General features: G+C 36.7%; 1 protein-coding gene across 3 annotated transcripts in view; it reads left to right on the top strand.

The window, feature by feature from the left end:
* LRRC7 (leucine rich repeat containing 7) overlaps positions 1-25,223 on the top strand; it is a 302,077-nt gene extending 276,854 nt beyond the window's left edge. For all 3 annotated transcript variants that reach the window (XM_014788265.2, XM_087420219.1, XM_087420224.1), the window contains 2 exons: positions 9,789-9,863; positions 25,116-25,223. In XM_014788265.2, the coding sequence (XP_014643751.1) occupies positions 9,789-9,863; positions 25,116-25,223 (183 nt within the window). The remainder of the gene's footprint in view (positions 1-9,788; positions 9,864-25,115) is intronic.
* Positions 25,224-25,894: the final 671 nt, after the last annotated feature.

The raw sequence follows: 25,894 nt of genomic DNA, 5'->3' as shown, positions 1-25,894 counted from the left end.
ACTGCCCTAGAACCTGAGTGCTCTCACCCATGGCATCCGCTTGGTGGGATTGCCAGCGCAACTGATGCTTCAGTATGGACCTTCAAAGTGGCTATCTCAGATTTTTTGCAGTGAGATCCATTTAAATCTGCTTTTAAGTCCTTGTAATTTTTCTGATTAAATTCTTTTTCTTTAAAAAAAGGACACTGCTGTATTCTACAAATACAGTCCTACTCTCCCTAAGAGATTAATCAATCACTAATTGAACCAAATCTGTGTTCTTTGATAGCTAAAGAAAGTGGTTTGCTAAACTAGATATTGATCAGAAGGAGTAGAGAAGTTTGGAGTGAACACTTTTAGATGGGAAAAAAAAAAAGTCAGGTAACAGCAGATTAGATCAGAAGAATCAAAGACAAGTGAAAAAGAAACCCAAGTAACTGCAAAACACTTTTATTGTGTCATTTTTCTCTTTTGGGTGTGTGAAGAAATCATGAGAACTCGAAGAGTTGATTCTTAAGTTCTGTAAATTCCAACTTAAATTCTCCCTAAGATCCTTTGAATGAGTTGGGGGAAAGCCACTAACAGATGAGAATAAATTTATTTCCAGGAAAGACATAACCAAGTTAACCTGAAGGTCCTAGAACTATGCGGGAAAGTTAGACTAGTGATCATAATTTAGAGTGCATTATCAAAAAATATATATGTATATAATTTAATAAAATACATTTTAGAAATATATTTTTTTAATAAATCTAGAGTTAGATTAAGCAGTAAGTAATAACAGTTTAGGTACTGTACAAGGTACAAAATTACAAATATGCATTTATTTAATACCCTGTCATATTTACAATATAATTAGTATAGCTATACATAGTCTTAGTAACTAATACCATTTTCTTATGTGTAATGGAGTAGGAAACTACTTCCTATATTTGAAAACTAGTTGATCAAACCCCATCACCATGCACAAACCACATTCTCATAACAAGGCACTATCATGGAACCCCCAAGACATTTATTAATAGGTAATAGGATGCAACCTCTTTTAGTGGTGGACTAACATTAAAGTGATTAAAGAAGAATCATGTCTTAAATTTTTGTTTGTCTTTTTGTTTGTTGAGAGAAAAATCATGTTTTCATTATGTCCTACTTGAAAAAAACATTTCTACCTTGAATCTGAATGAGTTTAGTGGGATACCTAGACTGGAGAAGATTCGCTTATTTCTATAGCGCAAGAAAAACCCCACAATATGTTCGGTTTTGTATGACTCGCACACATCCGCTGGGGTGGCTTCAGCTCTCTGAAGGTGTCCATCTCTGAGCCATGAAGAGAGAGTGGTCGGGGACAGAAAAGCAGGACACACTGTCACTCAGGTCCCTTCCGCTGAGCGTGAACTGCCGCCCTGTCACTCATCAGCCACATGGCAGTCTGCATGCTTTTACTCTGGGTGACATAATCATCAACCTTTAAAGCCGTAATACATTCTTAGTCTCAGATGTGTACAACCGCAAAGGCCTTTTTCTTTAACTTACACCTTTTAAAGAATTACACAGGTAATAAATGAAAACATTGTCACTATAAAAATTCAAATAATATCGAAATATAGAGACTAAAAAATGACAAAAAATTCTTTTTTGCTCCACCCCACAGCGCCAGTGCACAGCCTTGGCCTAAGAGCCGCTTTATCAGTCATTGTGTCAGGCATTCACAACTCCAGTGTCTTCCGGACATCCGCCGGTGGCCCTTTTGACATCCTGATTTTACTGCCACCTCTAAGAAATTTTTCTAGTGTGGTCTGACTAGATTACGATATGTTAGCCATTACACAAAGCCGCATAAACATCTAAAAGAGTCATAGTTTGAATGTAGCTTAACGACAAAACAATTTTTCACCTCGAAAACCTTATTTTAACGTAAGTGACACAAAAAGTTTTTACTGAATTCTTCACTTTTTAATTAGTTATTTTGAAATGGTATAGAGAGTGTCAAAAAATTTTCCATTTGAAGGAGCTTTGGGGGAGCCTGCAGGGATGGTAACCAGAAAGCAGATTACCAAAACTATTCTAGGAATAGCTGGCTCCACGGCCACCTACAGTGGCCCACTCCTGTGTTTAACAGTTTCTGCTATTTTGTGCTGTGTATGAAGCTGAGAAGAAAAGCCATTAGGCGCCCAGACAGAATCAGTAAATTGTACGAAGCTCAGCGATCCCAATATTCACCACCAGTTGAGGTCTCATATTAAATACAAGCTTTGAAGAATTCATAAAATAAAAGAAATGTAAAATATTTCTTTTATTTTCCCCAAAGAGGCAAAAAATCTGGAAAGACAGTATGTGAAGGAGTGTGATCATTTACTTTTAAAAGAAAATAGGAAAATCAAACAAAAGAAAACTCTTTTATAAGCTCAAGAAGTAAACAGGAAGCAAAGGTACTTTAAGTCAGATATAGACAGCCCAAAGATGTTTGTTAGATAACAGTTGGAATACTGAAGCAATTAATGAAAGGAAAATTATAATTTTTTTTTTTTTTTGAGGAAGATCAGCCCTGAGCTAACATCCATGCTAATCCTCCTCTTTTTGCTGAGGAAGACTGGCTCTGAGCTAACATCTATTGCCAATCCTCCTCCTTTTTTTTTCCCCAAAGCCCCAGTAGATAGCTGTATATCATAGTTGCACATCCCTCTCATTGCTGTATGTGGGACGCGGCCCTCAGCATGGCCGGAGAAGCCGTGCGTCGGTGCGTGCCCAGGATCTGAACCTGGGCCGCCAATAGCACAGCGTGCGCACTTAACGGCTAACCCATGGGGCCAGCCCAGAAAATTATAATTTTAAAGTAACCAAAGCCAAACATAGTTTTAATTCTTACATTCAAATTCCCCAAAAGAGAATAGCACATGATGATCAGCATCAAACAAGAAAAAATATTCTATAGTCAATTTGTCATTTCTAACAGGAATCTAAGATAAAGGGAATAAACTGCTTACTTATTGGACGTTTTTAGCAAATTGAAAGAGCAGTATCTGAAAACTATATATTTTTTTGGCTACGAAACAAACCTTTACAATGATATAAAAGAATGATGTAAGTCTAAAGAGTAAACAGCGCACGTTTCTTCTGTTAGGATCGTCCCCATCACATTGCCACTAAGACATATGTCATCACATAGTCTCTATGGCTTTTATCAGTCTCTTTCTTGCTCCAATGCATTATTATTAATTCTTTTTACAGATGCAACTAAGTTATTTCTGTTTTAATATTTACTTTATTTAAAAATTTATGAAAGAAAGTTTGGAATTTCTTTAAATATCTGTGCATAAGATTTTTGTGAAGTTTTTAGAGGACTTTGGTCAGTTGCAGAATTTTTATTTGTATCTCTGTCTTTTGAGGCTTAAAGTTTCTACTTTTCTTAAGCAATTCTCCTTTCTGTTCATCTTTTATTAATTTTACATTTCATTGCTTCATCACCTAAAAAGTTCAGTCAGTCATACATTGAAAGATCATATTCAGCTGCCAATGCCCCTTTTTCCTTCTCTTTCTCTCCCTTCCTTTCCTTTCTCCCTCCCTCTCTCTTCTCCTTTAGTTTCTTATGGCCAGGGGATAAATCTCTTCTCTTACTGCCTATAAATTCCTCAGTTGTTAAGGTAGAAAATTGTTCAAAGCCTAAGATTTGACACTCAGCAATTAACCTTAAAATATTTTGTCATCACACTTTTGATTCATAGAGATGAAAATTATTGATAATACCTTTGTCTTTGATATGTCAAGTCTTCTAATAATCACAAAGATTAAGTAAATAGTCTACAGTGTGTGTGTAATGCTGTTTCTGTGAGCTAAAACATAGCTTCCTGTTATCCTTGCCCAATTCATGAAAAAAAACGATGCCACATTTTCAGCAAAAAAAAAAAAGTTTCCCCTTAAAAGCTATTGAATCTATGGCTATATTTGCTATTTTTATGAGTCAGTTTTTCCTTCAGAAACACTCTGAACTTTCACAATTATATGAAAGCATGAAATACTATATTCTACAATATTTAAACAATATGTTTGGAATTGTAATTGTAATAGCATGCAATTTTTGTTTGAGATATGGCCTTCCTAGAAACCAATTTCTTAGCATCTGCTAGAGCCAAGATTTTTTAGAATTTTAAAGAAAAGCATATTTCATAAATTGAAGTTGCAGTTCCCTTAAGGCAAGTTCTATTTTGGTGTCTACATTTACAATAGCTGAGACTGTCACAATCATTCACCTTCATCATTAAAAAGCCATATAAAGTTCCTTTCTCCTCTAAAGTTAGAATGCTAAATGCTGGCCTTGTAGACTAACTTTCTGAGTCCTTTAAGGTTTATGTCCAGAGGTATATAGGCTAGGGTAACCAGTAAGATAAGGTCAGATCTTAACACTGTGAAAAACCTCCCATACTCTCCTTTTTCCAAAATTACTTGTGAAAAGTAAAACTTTTTTAAAGCCCATTTTGGGTACTTTTGGAAAAACCCTTTATGACTTACATAAAGACTAGTTGAAGAAACGGAGAGGAAATATGAAATAGCCACAGGTCATGCCTATTTGTAGCATCTGGCCAGCCCTCTCTAAATTAGCTTTGGTTCAGACCTGTGAGGGTCCATCACAAGGGGTCTGGGTTCACGGGGTCTCCGTCTGTCTCACCCAGAGACAGTACACCCAGATATTGGGTGTCCAAGGAGAGCAAAGAAAGACTTAGCCTTTTTGGAAAGAGCTGCAGCACTTATCCTGTTGCTCTGTGTGAGATGCCCTCTAGAGGTGGTGCTAAGGCAAAACAATTATACTGCCAAGCCACTAAGGACCGTGAGAACTGGTTATGAGGTGGGAAACGTTAGAGAAACACACTCAGAGATGCCATAAGCCGTTATTAATTAGATTCTAGCAGCCATTACTATAAAGAGCTGATGCTCCTGACTTGGTGCCACCAAAGGAAGTAGCCCCTGAACGTTACTATGAGCCATCAGAAAGCTCTCTAGCTGGGACCCATGTCCATCACCAAGAGTGAACAATAATTGGAGCCATTGTCACTGAGAGCCACCACTAGGAAACCACGATGAGATAGTAGAGACTTTCTAGCCCTCTTCCCATCCTCTTCCCTAAATAAGAAATGCAAGTCCTCTTATCTGTCGAGGATTCAAGTGAAAGATAACAAATGTTGGCCTTTCAATCTACTCCAGATTGAGAGTAAAGAAGAATTTCCTGATAGCAAACCTGGTACAGTGGGAGAATCAGAAACTCTCAGTGTGGGCTTTGCTGGATAAAAAGACCTTGGAATATAGCTCAACCTTCAGACTTTCAGTAATCATAGTAACAATTTATTGACCCTACACTCAGTGCCATCCTCTGTTCTAAGTATTTTGTATGTATTTACTCACCTAATCTAATACCTATGAGGTATGTACCATTATTATACCCATTTTACTGATGAGGAAGAGTTAAGTACACAAAAGTTAATTAACTTTCACAACGTCACCAATTTATAAACGGTGAACACAGGCTAACTCCAGAGCTATACTCTTATCCACTTCTTACACTATGTGGAAGGCAGAAAAAATAGCCCCCCAAATATAGCCACATCCTAATTCTTAGAACCTGTGAGTACGTTACATTAAATGGCAGAAGGGATATTGCAGGTGAGATTAAATTATGGATCCTGAAATGAGGAGATTATCCTGGACCCAGGTGGGCCCAATATAATCACACAGGTCCTTAAAAACAGAGAATCTTGCTTGACTGTGGTCAGAGAGAGATGTGAATATAGGAGAACAGTCAGAGAGGTGCACAATTCTGGCTTTGAAGATGGAAGAAGAGGACCATGAGCCAAGGAATGTGGACACTTCCTAGAAGCTGGAAAAGGCAAGGAAACAGATTCTCTCCTAGAGATTCCAGAAAAGTATGCAGCCCTGCCTAGACCTTTGTTTTAGCCCAGTGAGACCTGTGTTGGACTTCCAACCTACAGAAATGTAAGATCATAAATTTGTGATGTTTTAAGCCACTAAGTTTGTGGTAACTTGTTACAGCAGCACCAAAAAAATTAATACCTCACTGAAAAAGAGTTACTGAGGTATTTTCCTTCCTTGAGCAAAATGATTTTGCTATAACCTTAGGGATTTAGGTCATTTCACTAGTTTCAAATGTATTGCGTGATAGTTTGTCCCACATTTAGCACTCTACCAAATGTTACAGGAAACTGAACATATTTTAGACCTTGCCAGCGGAGTTATAAAATTGATCAGATGCCACGATTTGGATCTTTGATAGCCATACAAGATGGCTTACTGCTGTTTTGAAGTTAGGAGATGGCTTTTTACCAAACAGTAGGAAGTTAGTGTTCTAATTTTCAGAATATGAATAGTCTGATGATTCCCCACCAAATTCTGTCATCAGTGCCAAAGTATTCTTTCAAGTCTCAGAATAAATGAATTTGTTGAAAGGGTGACACATTGCTACAATGAGCTTTTTCAAAACAGTGTCAAAGTTTTTATATTTCTCATCAGTATTCATCATAACAGAGACCACAAAATGGGTTCAGAGTTATTTGGTCTCATTCATATGGCAGTGTTTATATACATAAATCCTGTGGAAAAGCAGGGCACTGGCCTTTGCAAGGAGTCTTTTGGGAAACATTCCACCTCCACAAATAATGAATGCCACAGACTATTATCAAACATAACACTCGTTGCTGTCTGTTTCAACTAATGTGGGAGTATGCTGGCTGGTAGGCTAGAGAGAGAGGAAAAGAAAACCACACCAATGAACAGTAGCAGTTTCTTAGTTGATGAAATTTATTGATTGAAAAGAAATATTAAAGCTTTAGAAAACAGCAATAAATGCTTTGGAAGACTCAGGCCACCATAAGAGTAATTTCAAAGCAAGTCTTCAGAACAGCGGTCAAATCCCTTAGAGCTCTGTGATGGATGAAATTAAACCTGCTCAGACACGACATTTGTATTCTTTCAGCAGTCAGGTTGTGGAGTTTTGCTGGTTCCTCCCAGCATTCCAGATATGCTGGCCATAATTTAGCTCTTATGGTCTAGATTCATACAAACATTATTAAAACTGTTCCCGTAAAATGAGCTGAAGAAAGGCGATTAAAATTAACTAGGTAGCACAGACTTTGACTGCTGGGATAAAATAACAGTCAAAACAACTTCACCTTCAGCATCCAGAGATGTAGTGACTTATTTGGGGGAATAGCATCATTCCTCCTGTTGTACAGAGACCCCAGTAGCAAAGAGGGGGGCGATCAGGGGGACTGATCGCATGTAGTCTCCTGGATTGATGGAGTATGAGAGTTCTGTGCCCTGGGTGAAAAGGACTGTAGGGATTATATTTGTTTTGCACAACCAGTGCTATTCACTGGTCTGATGGATTAATCATTGTGCCTTATTTAACTGTCCTTTTCAAACAACCAGTTTTCTTTTTCCTTCTGAATTGACTGTTTGTAGGACTGAATTGACCAAAGTAACTAGCTGTTTAAGCATCGCTCCAAATAGTGACACCATTAACCCAAAAAAATTTTTTAAGTTTTTATTATTATTTTCTTATTGCTATAAGTAGTGCGTAACTATTGTAGAAAGTTAGAAAACACAGACATGTAAAAAGAAAAGTATATACATGTATATGATGTCTCACCCAATACAATCACTCTTAATGTTAAGAGTATATCCTTCCAGATATTTTCCCACACAAATATACATATAAACGTATTTCAGCAAAAATAGTATCATACCACACTTAATGTTTTGTAAACTGCTTGTTTCACTAAGCACCGGTATACCTGTATATCCACCATCTAGGAGTTCATTTTTAATGACCACATATCATTCTATTGTATGGATTTACCATAATTTATTTAATCAATCTCCTGTTATTAGACATTTGAGTATGGTTGGTAATTTTTATTATTACAAATAATACCATGATGAGCACATTAGTGAATATATGTTGTATACTTGTCCACTTGTTTCCTTAAGATAAGTTCTAGAAGTCAAATTACTGGTTAAAAATTATGCAGCATTCCAAGGATTTTGATGCCTGTCTGTAGTTTCATCTTTAAATGGGAAGGAAAACAGGTTAAAATCAGAAAGATAAAAATTATTCAAAAGCCTTAAATTAATATGTTTCATAAAGATCTGAAATGCTAAATGAAAATACACAAAGAAGTATTTTAATTAGGGTCTGTTTGTTAAACCATTTACACACACACACGTACACAAAGTTATAGGTTTAAGCGAGAGTCATTAAGTTTACTGATCGGTAAATGAGATGATTTTCTAAATAACAGGCAAACATTAAAATATTATCTTCTGTTCTATTATACTTCTTAGGAATTAAAAATAATAGTAATAGCTGTATTGAGATATAAATCAGATACCATAAAATTCACCCTTTTAAAGTGTACAATTAAGTGGTTTTTAGTATATTCACAGAATTGTGCAATCATCACCACTATCTAATTTCAGAACACTTTTATTACCCCAAAAAGAAACTGTACATATTAACAGTCATTTCCCAGTCCCTGCTCCCCAGTCCCTAGCAAACACTAATCTGTTTTTCATTTCTATGCATTTGCCTCTTCTTGACATTTCGTATAAATGGACTCACACAATATGTGACCTTTTGGGGACTGGCTTCTTTCACTTAGCATAATATTTTCAAGGTTCATCAATGTTGTCAGTACCTCATTCTTTTCCATTGCCAAATAATACTCCACTGAATAGATATACACATTTTGTTTATCCACTGATCAGTTCATCCTTAGAATGTTAATTAAAATCTTGTCATCTTCATGCTTAAAATACTTCAGCCACCACTCCTGCAGTCGTAATAGAACCGCTCGCAGTCTCCTGGCTGTAACAGGCACTCTCTCTCGTGTGTGCTGTCCCTTCTATCTGGACTATTCTTCCTCCCCTTATCTGAGTGCCCACCTTTTACTTGTCCTTTATGATTCAGCTCCAGGTGTATCCTCATCTTGGAAGCCCTGACACACTAAGGACAACCTGGGTGCAACTTTATGAATAATTTATTATGCCTCTATCATAAAACTTGTCACACTGTTTTATAATTGTTGGTTTTCTTCCACTACATTGTGAGCTCATTGGAGCCAGAAATTATATTCTGTATAGCTCTGTAACACTAGCAATCAAGGCCTAGCATATGGGAGACATTCAATAAATGTTTGCTCCATATACATGAGCAGCAAAATTAATTTGACTTTTTAATAAACTAAACTAATCAATTTGGGAATTTTGTAACTATGTAGACATAAACTTTATATTTAAAATGCATGTTGGAATTTTCCTATGATCAATTTGTTCATATGCATTTTATATTAAAATACTCAGTAACATACAAAGAAATACTCGTTAAAATAAACCAGTATTTATATGTAATTCTAGTAAGGTTTTTATATGTTGAATTTGCAACCTATCAAATAGGAGACATTTTTAATGAAGAATAACTTAAGATAATTTCAGAAGTTATACAAAAGACAGTTTAGTACCATATTTCAAATTGTTTAAGAAAGAAATTAAGAATATGCCATGAGGTTAATTTATAAATCATAAGTGCAGTTTAAAAACAAGATGAGCTTTTTTTATGTAAGTAAAGATGTTGCTTTTTTTAAACTTGGCTTAGAGAGTGTTGCTTTGCTTAAAATACTGTAATAATCTTTGAAGTTTACATACGTAAATTGTTTTTAATCTGTTTTCTATGTGAATGAAAAATTTTTTAAGTAGCCCTAGTTCTTGATAATAGAATCCTAACCTCTGTTACTTCTGACTTATAGGGTATCTTTGTTACTAGGGTTCAACCTGATGGACCAGCATCCAACCTGCTGCAGCCTGGTGATAAGATCCTTCAGGTAAGACAGATAAAAAGCAATGCTTTCAAATGTCAACACTGAAACAAATATGTAACCAAGTTATTAAGTCGAATGACTTGAATTAAATGATTGGAAAAATAAGTCCTTCTCACATTTCTTATTTGCCTGCATTGTTTTGGGGTTGAGAGGCAGGTCAGAAATGAATTCAGTCTGATAGAATCTTATATCGCCAGTACCTGGCACGTGGTAGGTATTCTGCATATTTTCGTTTAAATGAATGGTGTTATTTGGTAGGTAAGAAGAATTGATATATACAAGAATCTATGCATAGTTATCAAATATAAGTAAGAGTAATGAAGTACCCAAATAGAGTATCTAGGTGACTTCAGATGAGGGGGAAGGGACTGATGCCTATTTAATTTCTCAGCAGGAAGCTTATTACTGTTTGAATGCTGTGAAACACACGGGTATAGCTCTCTACTCCCCCTGCTCAGATGTCTGAACAAAAGTTTAACTGTATATAAGGTGACTTTTTAAAATGTATTGTCTGATGGAAAAAGACTTTTTCTCTAACTTAAAGCTCTGCACATGGAAAAGGGACACTCCAGTAAACAGTTAAGTAAATGCTTGGTATAACCTCATCCATTTTGCTTTCTTTGTCCTTCTCTCTTAATTCACGTGTGCTTAATCATTTTCTATATCACAGGGAAAGGCTCTTAAGTATGATAAATTTATTTAAAATTCGATATTTTGACTTATGACTCCAGAAATTTCCCACTGTATAAGTAGGTGGAACTATCTGACATTGTGGATATTTGACCATTTGGAGCAATTATGAAATGGTTCAACAGAATACATGGAAGATTTAGCGACACTGAGAAGATAGGGCGTGTGGGAAAGGAATCTTCTAGTCAGATTGGCTATGCAAACAGTTACGAGAATGCAAGGGCCCTACTTAAGTCAGCTCTGAGGAGATCTTCCATCACCTGTTGACTGAACTCTCTCAAAAAGTCCTAGAAAAGTAGAAACCCTATATAACCCATTATATATATGGCAAAATTGCCTTAACGTTTTATTCTCAGAAATATCTTAAACTAGCAAAATCATGAATACTCACATAATTTTCTGGAAGGACTATGTGTTGCTCCAACCTGTGGCAATGTCACAGTGGAAATACCATCTGGTAGGTCAGTCCATTCCACACATGCAGAAGACTAAGCCAGCAGTTGGTCTTTCGAGTTAAAACATTGAAACAAAAAAGACATAAAATAATCTAAATTTTTCTTTACCACTTTATTATGGAAGTTCTGTGTTTTTTGGATTGCCTAACTAGCCCTTTGATCGTAAGCATTATTTTTTATTATTTTTTTTTTTTGCTGAGGAAGATTTGCCCTGAGCTAACATCTGTTGCTAATCTTCCTCTGTTTTGTATGTGAGCCACTGTCACAGCGTGGCCACTGATAGACAAGTGGTGTAGGTCCACGCCTGGGAACCAAACCTGGGCTGCCGTAGAGAAGCACGCTGAACTTAACCACTAGGCCACCAGGGCTGGCCCTTAAGCATTGTATATCGTGTCTATGGGACTCACATTCATTATGTGTAAAATGGACTATGATGTATATTATATCTGAGGTCCCCCCGGCTCAAAAATTCAACTATTCAATAATTGTATCAATTTCTATGAAAAACAGCCAAGAATAAACTAACAACGTAACTCCTTAACACTTGATAAATGCTGTTTAACAAAGGAAATGGCTAGTTTTGTTCTCTATTGAATTTCATAGAAATTATTTTGAATCTCGGGAGCTGAAAAAAAAAAATGTAGCCAGTTAATCTCAAATCTCTGGTCTATTGGAATGCCAGGCTGGATAGAGAAGCATTCCATAGCTTGAGTCAAAGTTGGGGAGTTGCTTTCATCCATGACAGAGGTAGCCAGAGAAAGATTTTTCTCTCCAGAGTCAGAAAACAAACATATTTAAATGGATATTAAAAATACAAATAGATATGGATATCGATATAGATATAGATATCCTGCAGAAGGGTAATGAGAATTAAGTTAATGTCTAGTTGCAGGGTTAGAAAACTCTTTTCCGGCTCTGAAATTCTAGAAGGGTTATATGTGGGGACACGAGAGTTTAGTATTTCTAGTCCCTGAGAGGTGTACGGCAACAGCAAAGTACACGGAGGAATGAATTCAAGAAGTAGGAATGATAAGCCCAATCAGTTAAAAGCCAAAAATACTGCAGAAGTGCTGCACCTGGGTTGGCTCCTCTCTCCACAAATGACTAGCAGGGATGTAACATTTTCTTTTTGCTGTAGAACTCATTTGTATCTAGTACAATAAAATCAAAATCCATTTTCAGTAAAAGAAAAATGCACATAGACCTTAATCAAATAAATTACTATATATACAGTTTCATTCATACTAGCTAAAAAGCACAAGTGCCCAATTATACTTCCTGAAAGAAATAAGAATGGCTAATTCTAAACTGAAATCATTGCCAACATCAGATACAGAGAGGACAAGTTATATTTTGTCTCTTTGTAATACTATTGGCTCTTAGTTTAAAGAATGCCGGAAAAAATGGGTTTATAACATTGAGTTATCTGTCATTTATAAGATCATTAGAATATGTCCTCACTGGAGCAAATTTATTTACAAGCCTTAATGACAATGTACAACCTGGAAAATCAAAGTAAAGGAAAACAAAACAAATGAGCCCCCTCAGTATGGCAGTAATTGGGTTTGATCTAACCTAATAGCAAATAGCAAAAGAGATATAAAAAAAAAAAGAGATATACTTTTCCCCAATCTCCCCCAAATCCAGAATTTATCAGATAAGAGGTCTCTCTTTTTCTGTAGCTGTTTTTACCCAGTACTCTCTTCTTGTTCTGCTATGGTATTATGAGCTTGTTATTTGAATGACATGGAGATGTGTGCATTAAGAGATGATGTTAATTAAAACATATTCACATGCCTTTTCTGTCATTTTACTATTCATTTTCCCTGAATAGACACACTATAATTAATGAGCATATTCACATGCCTTACCGTGCTTAGTAAGTCATTTTGCTTTAAGACAGTGTGGCATGAGGACAGAGCACTGTGCTAGGAGAACCGGCCTCTCACAGCTTCACATTCTGTGAAGTCAAATTATATAAGAGTGACAGAGAACAAGTGAAAGCACAGGGATCATAAAAAATATTATTAGATTGAACCATGTGAATTTGCGGACATCTGACCATTTTTGAAGTGGCAGTTTCATTGGTTTAACACCACAGTTTCTTTTTTCTATTGTTCTTTCCACTTAAAAAATTCAGTCTAATTCATTATACATTTTACAATTCAAAATATATTTAAACATAGAAAATCTATTAATTATAATTACTCTGTGGAAAATACGAATAGACTGGAAAAAAGAATATATTGACCTTGATGGTTAACATGAGTCACAGTTACAGCCTAAAGGTCACTTGTGAGGGTATCGTCTTCTATTATATCATGGTTGTCAACCCCCATCCTCTTCATTTACCTGCTCCCCTTCCCCAGACAAGAGCCTGACTTTGGCAGGGGAAGAGAAATTAATTTTTAGATAATTAGTTAATGACATCCAGATATTATCAGTCATCAAAACAGATTTTTCTAATATAAGGTATATAAATATACCCAACTGAAGATAATGTCATGGTCTCTTCTACCTTGCTATAATTTTAAGAGTTTTAGAATTTGTAATCTAAAATATACTCCTGGTCTATAGCTATATCTCTAAGATATCAGAAGAGAATAATCAGGGACGATAGTTCAAACAAACCAGATATTTCCCTTTTTTTCTAGTCTTAAAAAACCTTGGCCCTTGGGGCAGCCCAGTGGCGTAGTGGTTAAGCACGCGCCCTCAACTGCAGCGGCCTTGGGTTCGCAGGTTCAGATCCCAGCCGATGCACCGCTTGTCAGGCCGTGCTGTGGTGGCGGAGGAAGATGGGCACAGATGTTAGCCCAGGGCCAATCTTCTTCAGCAAAAAGAGGAGGATTGGCATGGATGTTAGCCCAGGGCCAATCTTCCTCAGCCAAAAAAAAAAAAAAAACCACACACTTTGGCCCTATAATTCATATAGACAATTTGAGAAACCACTCTCAACAAATAAGTCTATCAAGTTTCAGTTAATTGTTGGCAGGCTATTGGGCCCAGAGCACCATATCAAGGCCATAATCATGAGATTTGATGGCCAGCAGGCTTGTTATCACTGCTCTGTTCCATAAGCACTGACAACTCTCTCCACTCCACATCCTGATCAGTGTCTTATAAGGGGATATCAGATAAGAGGGAAGTTGTGTGCCTTCAGGGAGCTCATAGCGAGGGAGACAAGACTAATACATGCAGACTTATTAGAAAACTAATAAAGTACTTGATTTTGTGATGTAACTAATAGGTGTTATAGCAGTGTTGAGAGAATGAAGTGATGAGTATAAGAGGGTGTTTCTTTTTTTTTTTTTTAGTTTATTTCTTTATTTTTTTTTAATTTATTTATTTTGTGTGTGTGTGAGGAAGATCAGCCCTGAGCTAACATCCATGCTAATCCTCCTCTTTTTGCTGAGGAAGACCGGCTCTGAGCTAACATCTATTGCCAATCCTCCTCCTTTTTTTTTCCCCCCCCAAAGCCCCAGTAGATAGTTGTATGTCATAGCTGCACATCCTTCTAGTTGCTGTATGTGGGACGAGGCCTCAGCATGGCCGGAGAAGCGGTGCATCGGTGCGCACCCGGGATCCGAACCAGGGCCGCCAGTAGCGGAGCGCACGCACTTAACCACTAAGCCACGGGGCCGGTCCAAGAGGGTGTTTCTTGAGATGCAGAGAGGGTGACCACTCACAAGCAAAAACTAGGGTGCTGACCCCTCCTGTTCTTACCTCATCCAGGGACTGAGGACACGAGAGAGAGGTGAGACCTGTGTGGCAAGGAACACTGGGCATAATGGAGATCTCTGGGTGTGGAAGGAATAGAGAAAATAGAGTTTACCTTAACGGGGCAGGAGTTACTCCAGCCTCGACAGAAAGGAGAAAGGAGGAGGAGGGGGAGGTGGCATACCTGTGGGCTAGAGGAGCATCAGTCTGCAGGAGCAGAGGCAAGAGGCTGAGGCCAGAATGGGTGAGTGTGGGGTACAAAGGAGACGATATTGAGGAGGGAGATCCCAGGCATGAGGAATGGAAACCCGGGATTTTCAAGTTTCTCATGGAGTTGGGGAATTCATACACGGAGATGAGTTGGAGTGGGGATAGGGTTAAGGAAGAGACAGCGAGACATACCTTTCAAGGCTCAGAATGTGAGAAGTAAGTTTAGACTGTCCAGAAGTCTAGATGAAATGTCCGCGGATGGCTAGATCTGTTGTATATGGATGTACGGTACTAGATTTGTATACACCACTGAATCAAACCTTTCTTGTCTGATTGGAAGTTTTATACCTCTTTTAATGACTGGTAGATGTGGTTAGCTGCTAACAGTATTATCTAAAGCTTATTTATTCAACAACCTCAGCTAGCAGGAACACAAACATAAACTGGAAAACAAACAAAATGCATCTGAGAAGCCAAAATTAATGTCGCAAAATCCATGCACTACATCTCATACTTTTTGCTCATAAGAGAAACTTTATTTCATACTTGGAGTCTTACTAGTTTTCCAGACCACCAATGGGAAAGCCTCTGGGTCCACGCACATTGCCAAAGGCAAGACGTCATAGCCTACAGCGTCACTGTCCGGGAAAAGAGAGAAACTTCTTTTTAAAGACAGAAACTAAATTCAAAAAGTACAGCTTATTGTTGTTATTATCTACTACTTAATGAAGGAAATTATTGGGGAGGGAGGAGGGTGAAAGGGATAATTCGGTACATGTGTGTGGTGATGGGTTGTAATTAGTATTTTGGTGGTGAACATGATGTAGTCCATGCAGAAATAGAAGTACAATGATGTACACCTGAAATTTTTACAATGTTATAAACCAATGTTACTGCAATAAACAAAAACAAACCAAAAAAAAAAAAAAAAAAAAAGTACAGCTGACTGGAGTCATTCAGTATAAAATGGTGTTTCCCAGAGGATACCTTAAGATATCTGAAAAAAAAAATAGTTCCTTAGTCAAATAAGTTTCAGAGCCACCTCAGACTCCGTGCCTTGTTTCAGGATTTCACAATGTACTAAGCATATTAAGAACCTGAGACATCTTACAAACTTACGTTTCCCAACATATTTAGCCATACAACCCTCTTTCCTAATGACATCAATCAACCACTTCCACACAACGCACTTTGGGAAATGTTTCTTATAGAAGCGACTAATTGGGCCTACAGCTTCATCCTAGAGAGTGCTGATGTTCATGATTATCATTATGAGTCAATAAGATGGGTCAGAGTATGCTCATTTCTCTGAATTTTTTAAAATTTCTCCCCAAGAAAGCTATAAAAAGTAAAGAGTGAGAAATTTTTGTTATGGTTAAAATGAAGTGTGGGACCCTTAAAGAAAGAAACTTAAGATATTTGGAAATTTCACTACGGCATTTCCCAAAGAGGCCGAATGAGTTAAAGCTTTTCTATAGTTGATCTTATTTGGTGGTTGAAAATCAAAAAACACCAGAGAGGTTCGGGTGAAGGCTGGCAAGCAGGGGGCGGGGCGGGGCCATAATCAAAACTCTTAGTGTTCGGAGAAATTATTACTTATAATGATATAATACATTTGAAGAATAAGATTGTTTTTAAATACAGTACAATAAGACGACAACCAAAAATAATTTTAAATAATGTATATGGTTTTATATGTCAGAGTTTCACTGCATAACTTTATCCATTTGGTTTTGTTCATAACGTATAAAGTTCATGGATTACTAGTAAAAGATTGAGAAATACTTTTTGCAAATCAAAAAAATAATATTGTAAGGATTAAGTAAAACATGAAAACCAATAAAGACAAGTTAAGTTCTAATTAACTGCCTCTAACTTCCATAATTTGGCTGAAATGAAAATAATGTTAATTAAGCTTCTATATTGTTTTATTCATATCACACAACAATCCTGCAAGGATCTATTGTTGACAGAGGTTAAATAACTTATTCGAGCTTCTTCCATTACACAATACATCATATTCATCACATTTTCTATTTATTTATTTGGAAAATATGCATTAAATGCACACAGTGTACAAAGTATCGTGCCAAGCAATGTGAGCAATGCCAATAGAGCATGTAACTAAGGTCCTGCCTTTACACACCCTCGCCCAGGAAGTAGATAGGCCCCAAATCACACCGAGCGGAAAATGAAGGAGGAAGAGACAGGAAAGAGACGACTATCGAACATTTAATAAAATGAACTCCCAGCACAGACTGTCTTCTTTTAAGACCAAGCTCTCCACCAAAACAGAGACCACCCTGGCCACAAAGAGCCCCCTGGAAATGAGAGGTTGGTTTTGCCGTAATTCTTTTTGTGGAGAAAGTAAAAGGAGTGCAGTGCAGTTTGTTGGGGAGCTGCTCTGCAAACCAAGGTAGGGAATTCACTAGTCAGAGATGTGCATTCAACACGATTGACAAGAAAACAGGCATTCTAAACTCGGAGCAGATACACAAGTAAATGTCTCAAGAATTACTATTTATTCTCAGTTCCACACTTGAATTTCTATACAGATAATTCACACCGTCTTCAGCTGAGTCTATTCTACCTTCTGCATCTTCTTGGAGCCTGAACTCATGAAACATTCAAGCTGCAGTACATGTGTGCACTTAAAACAGAAGAGAAATTCTTCCCTATGTTTTATTCTGTGAAGATTTTTTTAATGCTACAGTAGAAACCACTAAGACTTCAAACTTTCTCACATTTAAAAAGTGCAATATAAATTTTTCCTGTGAACTCTCTAATAATTTAAGGCTTGGAGTTCAGATTTTTGATAGAAAGGAAAAATTTTTAAATGATTTGGCATAGAGTCAGTGTAGTATTGATTATGCAGTATACTCAGCCTCAAATGTATCCCAATACTTAATGAGAGTACTCTATCAGATTAAAATTCTGAAATGAGAATTAATTCCAGGTAATTAAAGTGAAACATAATTACAATTATCTAAGATTCCCACTGTTTCTCATAATGCCCAGCTGTCAGGATTAGACAACATCAAAGCTTTTTCTTGTAGCTCTAATTTGGTTGCATATTTTGTAGTGTTCCCCCAACCCAAGAGCTATAGGCGTTCCAAGTGCAAGATATTAATGTACTAATGTATATCTAATGTACAAAATACATGTGCACTGGCCCTGTAAATGTTTGTCCCTCGAGAGTGAGTTTAAATCAGCCAAAACGCACATGGTCATGTCTCTAATTCCATTTCTTTCTTGGATTCCAAAAAGAGTCATGATGTCCTTTTTATTGGATACTTCCACCAATGCTGTGGTCAAGCCTTTTCAGAAACTAGTTTTTCTAAGTTTAGAGCTTTGAATAATAAGGATGCAACAGAATTCCTAGGAGAATCACAGCATCATCTGCAGAATTTCTGCAGTATGAACATCCATAATTTATCCACTTAACAAAACATTTACCAGAAGGAAATCAAGGATAAATCCAGGAAGGACCAAGAAGATGCAATCCTGAAACCAAGTGTGTTTTCCAGTAAATTGATGAGCTATAATTGCAAAGCTCTACTTTTTGTTGGAATTGCAAATATCATTTTCATTAACCCTCAGTTTTTCATGTCTAAATCGTGAAAAACGACAATTAAAAAACATTTTGTGGCACAGATGACAAGTGGAATTAAAATAAGGAAGGATATCTTCTGGACATAACATAAAGATTATAGTAAAATGTTTCTTTATACTTTCAAATCAGCTAAAGCCAGAAACCCATTAACTACATATTCCTGAAGCATAAAATTTTCAGGATATCTTTTCTTTCCTAGATTGTTTTCTTATTAACTTCATTTCAACTTAATAAGCCATTCATTCATTTCTCATTTTTCATTAATTTGAAATTTCCTCAAAATTGCACACATTTTATTATAATCCATGATAGACTCTGTGTTTATATAAAATATATATGTAGCCAAATGTGCCAACATATTTTAAAATTTTATTAACTTATCATGTATTCTTCAAAAAATATTCTTCATATTTTGAATATGCATATGTTCAAAATATCAAATGCATAAATGTAGATTATATGCATTTATTTTACAAAGCATCACTGGATTTATACTCTGCAGTTAATATTGCCTAGTAGTGGCCTTTATTTCCTCAGCTCTTCTTCTATTCACATGCACAGAACAACCATAAAACCTTGGGGTTTTTATGTTGGGGGCCAGCCCAGTGGCGTAGCAGTTAAGTGCACGTGCTCTGCTGCAGCGGCCCGGGGTTCGCAGGTTCAGATCCCCGGCGCGCACCGTCACAGCACTTGTCAACCCATGCTGTGGCGGCATCCCATATCAAGTAGAGGAAGATGGGTATGGATGTTAGCCCAGGGCCAATCTTCCTCAGTGAAAAGAGGAGGATTGGCAACAGATGTTAGCTCATCTTCCTCACAAAAAAACACAAAAAACCTTAGATGTTGAAATATTGTGATTCTTCTGGTCTTCATTTTAATTGGAAAAGCACTACCCAGATGCAGTAACCTAATTCTCTGATTCCCCGCCTGCACAGTCCAAGATGTAAGCCAGATAGCCATATGCATTTTAACAAATACAAGATAAATTCTCTTTGCTATTCTGTCCTAAGAATGGAAGGAGAAGGTTCTTTAGCCCTGAGACTCTGTAATCCCCTTCCATTCAAACCCCTCTTCCAGCCCTGTCTGTCATTGCCTCCCTGGGCATCAGACCTAACATAATGTTCAACACAAAATAGCTCAGTTAATATTAAACGTGAATTCATTAATAAACATAAAACATTTCTTACGACCTCACAACATCCAATGAAACGAATTGTGCCAAGTTACAGAGAGTTAACCACTGTGACATAAATTCCCACCTAGCCACCAGCTGTGTCAGCTTGATTATTTCATGTAATCTCTCTGATCCTCACATTTGTATCTTTAAAAAAATTACAGTTAACTAAACAAGAAAAAAAAGTTCCTTCCTCTGACATTTTGTCCTTCTATTCTTGTGGCTTAATGAAAATTGTATTTCTTAAATTCAAGAAAGTAATACTGAAGTAACATTAACAGTAGTAGCTAACATTGATTGATTGATTATAGTGTGCTGGGCCCTGTCCTAAGCACATGACATATGTTAACTCATTTAATCTTTAATAAACTTTCTAAAATAACGTGCTTTCCAACCTTTCAGAGTCCTTCTGGTATTTTGAAGCCATTCCCAGGCAGCCCCTAGTCGTGGTCTTTTAAATGGGCCTCTTGAGGTTCACCAAAGCTCTGGTTTAGATCCAAAACATTTCTGAGATCTAGAACAGGTAGAGTCCTAATGTGTATTTGACTCAGTGATCTCATTCATCAATCTGCTTATTTCCTTCTGGGAAATCAGCTCAATATTTGTGTTTCCAACTATATAACTCTGAATTGTACTTAAAAACGTGAAAACTAAAAGCCGATGCTTTAAAGCAATATTAAAAGCTAAGTTATACAAGGGGTCTCCCATCCTAAATTAGAACCTGGACTGTGGTTCTGAACATCTTGAAGCCTGATTTATTGGAAATGGACCAAGATTCAAGGCCAGAAGTAATCCGGCTCTCCCTTTTCCCTGCTCTCTCCTCTGCTGCAGAAAACTAGGGTCAACTGGGGCCACTAGAAGATACTGGCTTCTTGGATTTCCTGCTCCCTTTATGAGCATCCACCTGATCCCCTTCAGGATGACTCATCTCAGTTCTCCTCCTCCCTGGGTCTCTCAGGAATCCAGGTTTCCTGTCCCCTCTCCTCAGTGCATCAGCACCCATGAGAATCCCTGTTCTTTAGTTTGACCGTCAGGCTACAGCCGGTTTTCTGCCATCTCTGGCTTCAGACAGATTTTCCTGGATGCTCAGGTCAACAGCAGACACTATCTTTCTGTTCTGCTCTACCAGTCCAAATCTGCAACCCCATCCTGCTCCCCTCCTTAGGTGACCCTTCTTTCACTATGCTCCCTTTTAGACTTATTTTCTGATGAATCTCTCAGCGTTCATGTAGTTAGTACCAAACTGCAGTAAAACCTAACCTCTGTTGCTAATGCTGCCACTCTGCCCTCCTTCCTGAACTCCGTTCTGTACTTACTCTAATATGTGATCAACGTTTCCCCTGCACGCGTCGCCAGTACCACAAACTCCTCTGTCTTCCCAGCTAAGCTTGCTGTTCCTCCAAGGCGTCCGTTTTCCGTTAATAGCATCATACTTTGATTCTTGTTTCTTTCTTATACCTTTGTCCAATCTAGTGCCAAATTCATAGACTCCACCCTAAAAGTTTTCTCCTTTTTATTCTATTTTCTCTGAAGCCTCCTGGCACTGTCCTAGCAGATAGTCTGACGTAGGCTTTCTACTTTTGAGGGAGAAGCTCACGCATGGCTACAACAACCCAATTAACCAGAGTTAAACTATAATAAGAATGAGAGAGTCAGCATTTCCATCAATTCTGATTTAGGACTAAATGTTATTTCTACCAGTATTTTTGGAATAAGTTAGATTAAACCTGATAGGCATATGAACGAGAATTATGGCTTTGCAACCAACCACTGTAAAGAACAAAATTATGTGAGGAGGTGATATAGCAAGAATTTTCAAGAGAAAGTGTTCATTGTTTTGTCATGACCGAGGAAATGTCACTTCAAATCCCTGGAAGCGATTGCGGTCTTCTTATTTCAGTGAAGGACTGAGAGAAAGAAGAAGGAATATTATGGCATCAGACAATCCAGCCCTGGCTGTGTGCTCTTAGTCATGTCATTCACTCTCTCTAAGGTGTAGCTCTTTCGTTTACAAAATAACAGGATCAGCCTAGATCGTGCTCGCTCTCGCTCTCTCCCTCTCTTGCTATCTCTTTCTATCTCCCCAGAAAAGTTCTAAGTGTTTTACAGACTGAGCTATCTCTTTTCCTTTTGAAGAAAAGAATCTATGAACTAACTCCACATTTTATAAAGCCTCTCCACTTTAGCTTATTTTAATGTTTGCTTCCTATGCTAAAGCGTAGGGTCTAACTCCACTGGCATTTTTATTTTTAAATTCTCATAAAAATGATTACATAAGTGGATCATCTTAAAACTCTTTTCCCTGAATGGACTGTTGCAAAATTTTCTTGAAATAGCCAACTGTCCACAGGTCCAGGGCTGGAGGAGACTCCAGGCTAGAGACAAGACAAGGACCTGTGTTCTTTTGCTAATTACGCTGTGGGCAGATGTGAGTACCAGCAAACTGGTTAAATGTTAAATGTTAAATGCCTCAGAGAAACAGCTTCCTAGGAAATTTTCCCTCTTCTCTTTTCCTTCCACTGAGATACAGTACTACTTTTTTTATTTTTCTTTTCTGATGTTAATTCAATTCAGCATACATTTGCTGAGTGTTCACTACATATAAGACGCTTTCTACATTATTTTTAGTTATGATTGTGGCTTATTTCTCTTTATGGATGGTCTTTGATGGGAGCCTCTCTGTCTCACCTCTTTCTTGCTTCTTATCCCCAGTGCCTAGCACAATGCCTTGGGCACGGTCAGCACACAACAGACATTTTTGATTGAGAAAATGAAAAAAATAATCATGGTGGAAGTGGACCAACCTTCTTTGAAGATCTTTTGATAAAAGTATCATTCAAAATTAACAACAATGATTAATCTGCTATCTGGATTTTGTACTGCTTATGCCCTTAACACTGATATTATTTTGAGACCAGTAGTTCCTAAAACCAGGAATGGTTGGGTCTGGTGATGGACAATATACCATTCGTAGTGCCCAAATCCTAGAGCATTCCTTATCCCTGAAACACTGGGATATTTAATTTTGAACAAGTCCCTGAAAATTCTCAGTGGATTTTGAATTCATTGCAGTTCTAGGTTTTGAGTCTGCAGATAGAGCAATCTGAGCATTCACAAAGTTATTAGTAAGGTTTGACATTCAAGAACTCCATTATTAAAGTTACATTTTAATTTCACAATTCAGGTATGCCTTTTAGTCAAATTGAAGGCATTAAGGTATAGTAAATCCTTCAAAACCGAAGTGGAATAAACATATATTTCACCCAAATTTGCTATTTTCCTGATGTCAGAAACAGGACGAGAGTAAAAAGAAGAAAGTACCATATGCTGTCTTCTCTATTCATTGTCACCATCTGACCAGAAATAACATCAAGTGGAACCCAGTTGTCTGGTTTTTACTATAACTTAAAGCAAGAAATCTGGGCTGTGTAACAAGCCCAAAGTTCTATTCAACTACTGTTCCTGCCACTGAAACAGCCAATGCCAACTGTGATAGGTATTTCCATTAATTAAATGTTATTGAAGAAAATATGTATATATAGAGAGAGAGAGAGAGAAATTCTTTAATTCAAAAAAAATTTGTAATTCTAATTATATGGATTTTCATGAGTTTACATTTTTGTTTCTTAGTATTTTCCTAATTTGTAGACGTACTTTGGTTAAAAATGCAGTATTTGAGGACCTTCTTCTTTATCACATCATTAGCCAACCAATTTTAATGAATTAGTGATAAAATATAATGTGTCAGATGATTTTTATCTAAGTTATAAAGATTATACAGTATCACTAGAGATGTACTGCTATTTTAAATTGAAAAAAGCCAAAAGAGGTAAAATATCTTAAGTGAGTGGTTATTTGAAATATTAATCATATTTTAAGAAAGCATAAAAAAAGTAAAACAATAAAGGCAATGGTGCCCAAGATTAGTATCAGTCAACTGAAAATTGAACAAGTCAACCAATTAACTGGCTGTATTATCTATACTTCATCAAGCAGTTAATTGGGCTGACTCTTCCAAATCAACAGTCTCAGACTACAAGGAAAACAGTAACATAACTGTCAGTCATTCAGTTTCCAAGATTTATGCCTACCAAGTTCCAGTAAGGTTGTGTTTTATTTTGGCCTTCATGACAGTGAAGCTCTATGGGTCCACTTCTCCATATATTAATGATAAAAATTATTCCAATCAAGAAAATCTGCAATTTAATGTAGAGGAAACCAAAGAACCATGAGCACTCACTTCAGAGAAGTGTATACAGTGGTCTCCCCTTATCGCAGGGGATATGTTCCAAGACCCCCAGTGGACACCTGAAACCACAGATAGTACCAAACCCCATATATATTATGTTTTTTCCTAACTAGGGCTAACGGGTGGTAGCTTATACAGAACGGATACACTGGGCAAAGGGATGATTCACATCCTAGGCGGGACAGAGCAGGACTGCAGGAGATTTCATCACACTACTCAGAATGGCACAAAATTCAAAACTTATGAGTTGGATATTTCTGAGATTTTCCATTTAATATTTTTTTAGATGTGGGTAACTGAAACCCTGGAAAGTGAAACCATGGATAAGGGGGTACAACTGTACATTTTGTGACATAAATGTCAAATAATAGCTAGTTGGAGTCCTGAAATTATAACCTTAGGTTAATTATGTTTCAAATGAATTTTGATTGCATAGATTGATGATTCTTAACTAGGAGATGGCAGGCATGTCCACTGATACTAATGTTGGTGTGCTCTACCCCGAGGGGTGGATCTCTTAGGTATAGTGGATGGGATTGAGAACCACTGGTATAAATAATGAATATACTTGCATTTAGCAATGGGGGAAATAGGAATGATCTCCTTAACATAAAAATATATAAACTAAGAACTTTTCAATGTGTCAAAATAAGATTTAACTATACTGCAAATGTCCAGTCATGTTTTGCATGAGTGAAATATTTGATGGTACTGATGAGTTTATATCAGTGATTATACAACAAGAAGGCAAGGGTCCTGTGGACACTTCTGAACCGTCTCAACTCAGTTCCTGCAAAACAAAACAAATCAGAACAACAACAACAAAACTGAACGACCATATTTAAAGGGCATCTGTCTGTTATTCACCAGTGTATCTCTATGATTAGCACAGTGGTTAGGACTGTACTAGGATGGTCGTAGGTAGGAGATACTAGATACTTGATAAATATTTGTTGAATTAATAAATTGAGTTGAAGCTGAGTAAAAAGTAATTAGTTGTTTCCATAGTTGCAATTCTATTGTGAATTTTAAAAACTGATAACTTTTGGTTGCTCAATATCCACTTGAATTTTATGATTAGAAACAATGATAAAGTGGTAAACAAGTATCTTGCATTGATTGCCCTGTTTTATTTGTGTGTTTACAGGCAAATGGACATAGTTTTGTACATATGGAACATGAAAAAGCTGTATTACTACTGAAGAGTTTCCAGAACACAGTAGACCTAGTTATTCAACGTGAGCTTACTGTCTAAATATTTTTTATAAATAGTGAAGATACTCTAGCCAGACCTAATGTTCAAAAATAAATTTATACATAGAAACAAATTTTGCCAATTGCTGGACCAATGGCAAACATTAGTGCCAAATGTATAATACTATATGTTAGCACTGATCATCCTTAAAAATGTTAACTATATAAATATGATGTTCATGTGGTTATGTATTAGTTTTAATTGTCAGCCTCTGGCTGTGCATTGGTGCAGTTTTGGTTTTGGTTTTGTTTTTTTTAATCAAATAAGTTTCTTCTCGAAGTGGATTTCATATAATTTTGGAGCACGGAAGCACACACAAGCTCTTTACGAATTCTGCTCTCCATCAGAAACACTGCCTCAAAGTTGTATATGCCTTTATATAGAAAATACAAATATAAAGAATTGTAATTCCCATAAAATATTTCTAGCACAAGGTATATGTTGGCATATATACAAAAAGAATATAGAAAAAACAATATTTTCATAAACTAACCATCTCGGATTGAGAAAGAAAATATATCTTAAAATAAGACTTTACTATATTGAATCTTTTTCAATAAAAATTACATGATAATGCCTTATGAAAGTAACTGTACATATGGTATAAAGTGTTTATATTTGGTTCCATATTCATTTGCTAAATTCTCATAACACAGAGTGAAATATTTCAT

Source organism: Ceratotherium simum, chromosome 2 (assembly GCF_057802395.1).
Source record: "Ceratotherium simum simum isolate JZ-2026a chromosome 2, ASM5780239v1, whole genome shotgun sequence".
NCBI lineage: Eukaryota > Metazoa > Chordata > Mammalia > Perissodactyla > Rhinocerotidae > Ceratotherium > Ceratotherium simum.
This window is presented reverse-complemented; position numbering and strand designations above follow the sequence as displayed.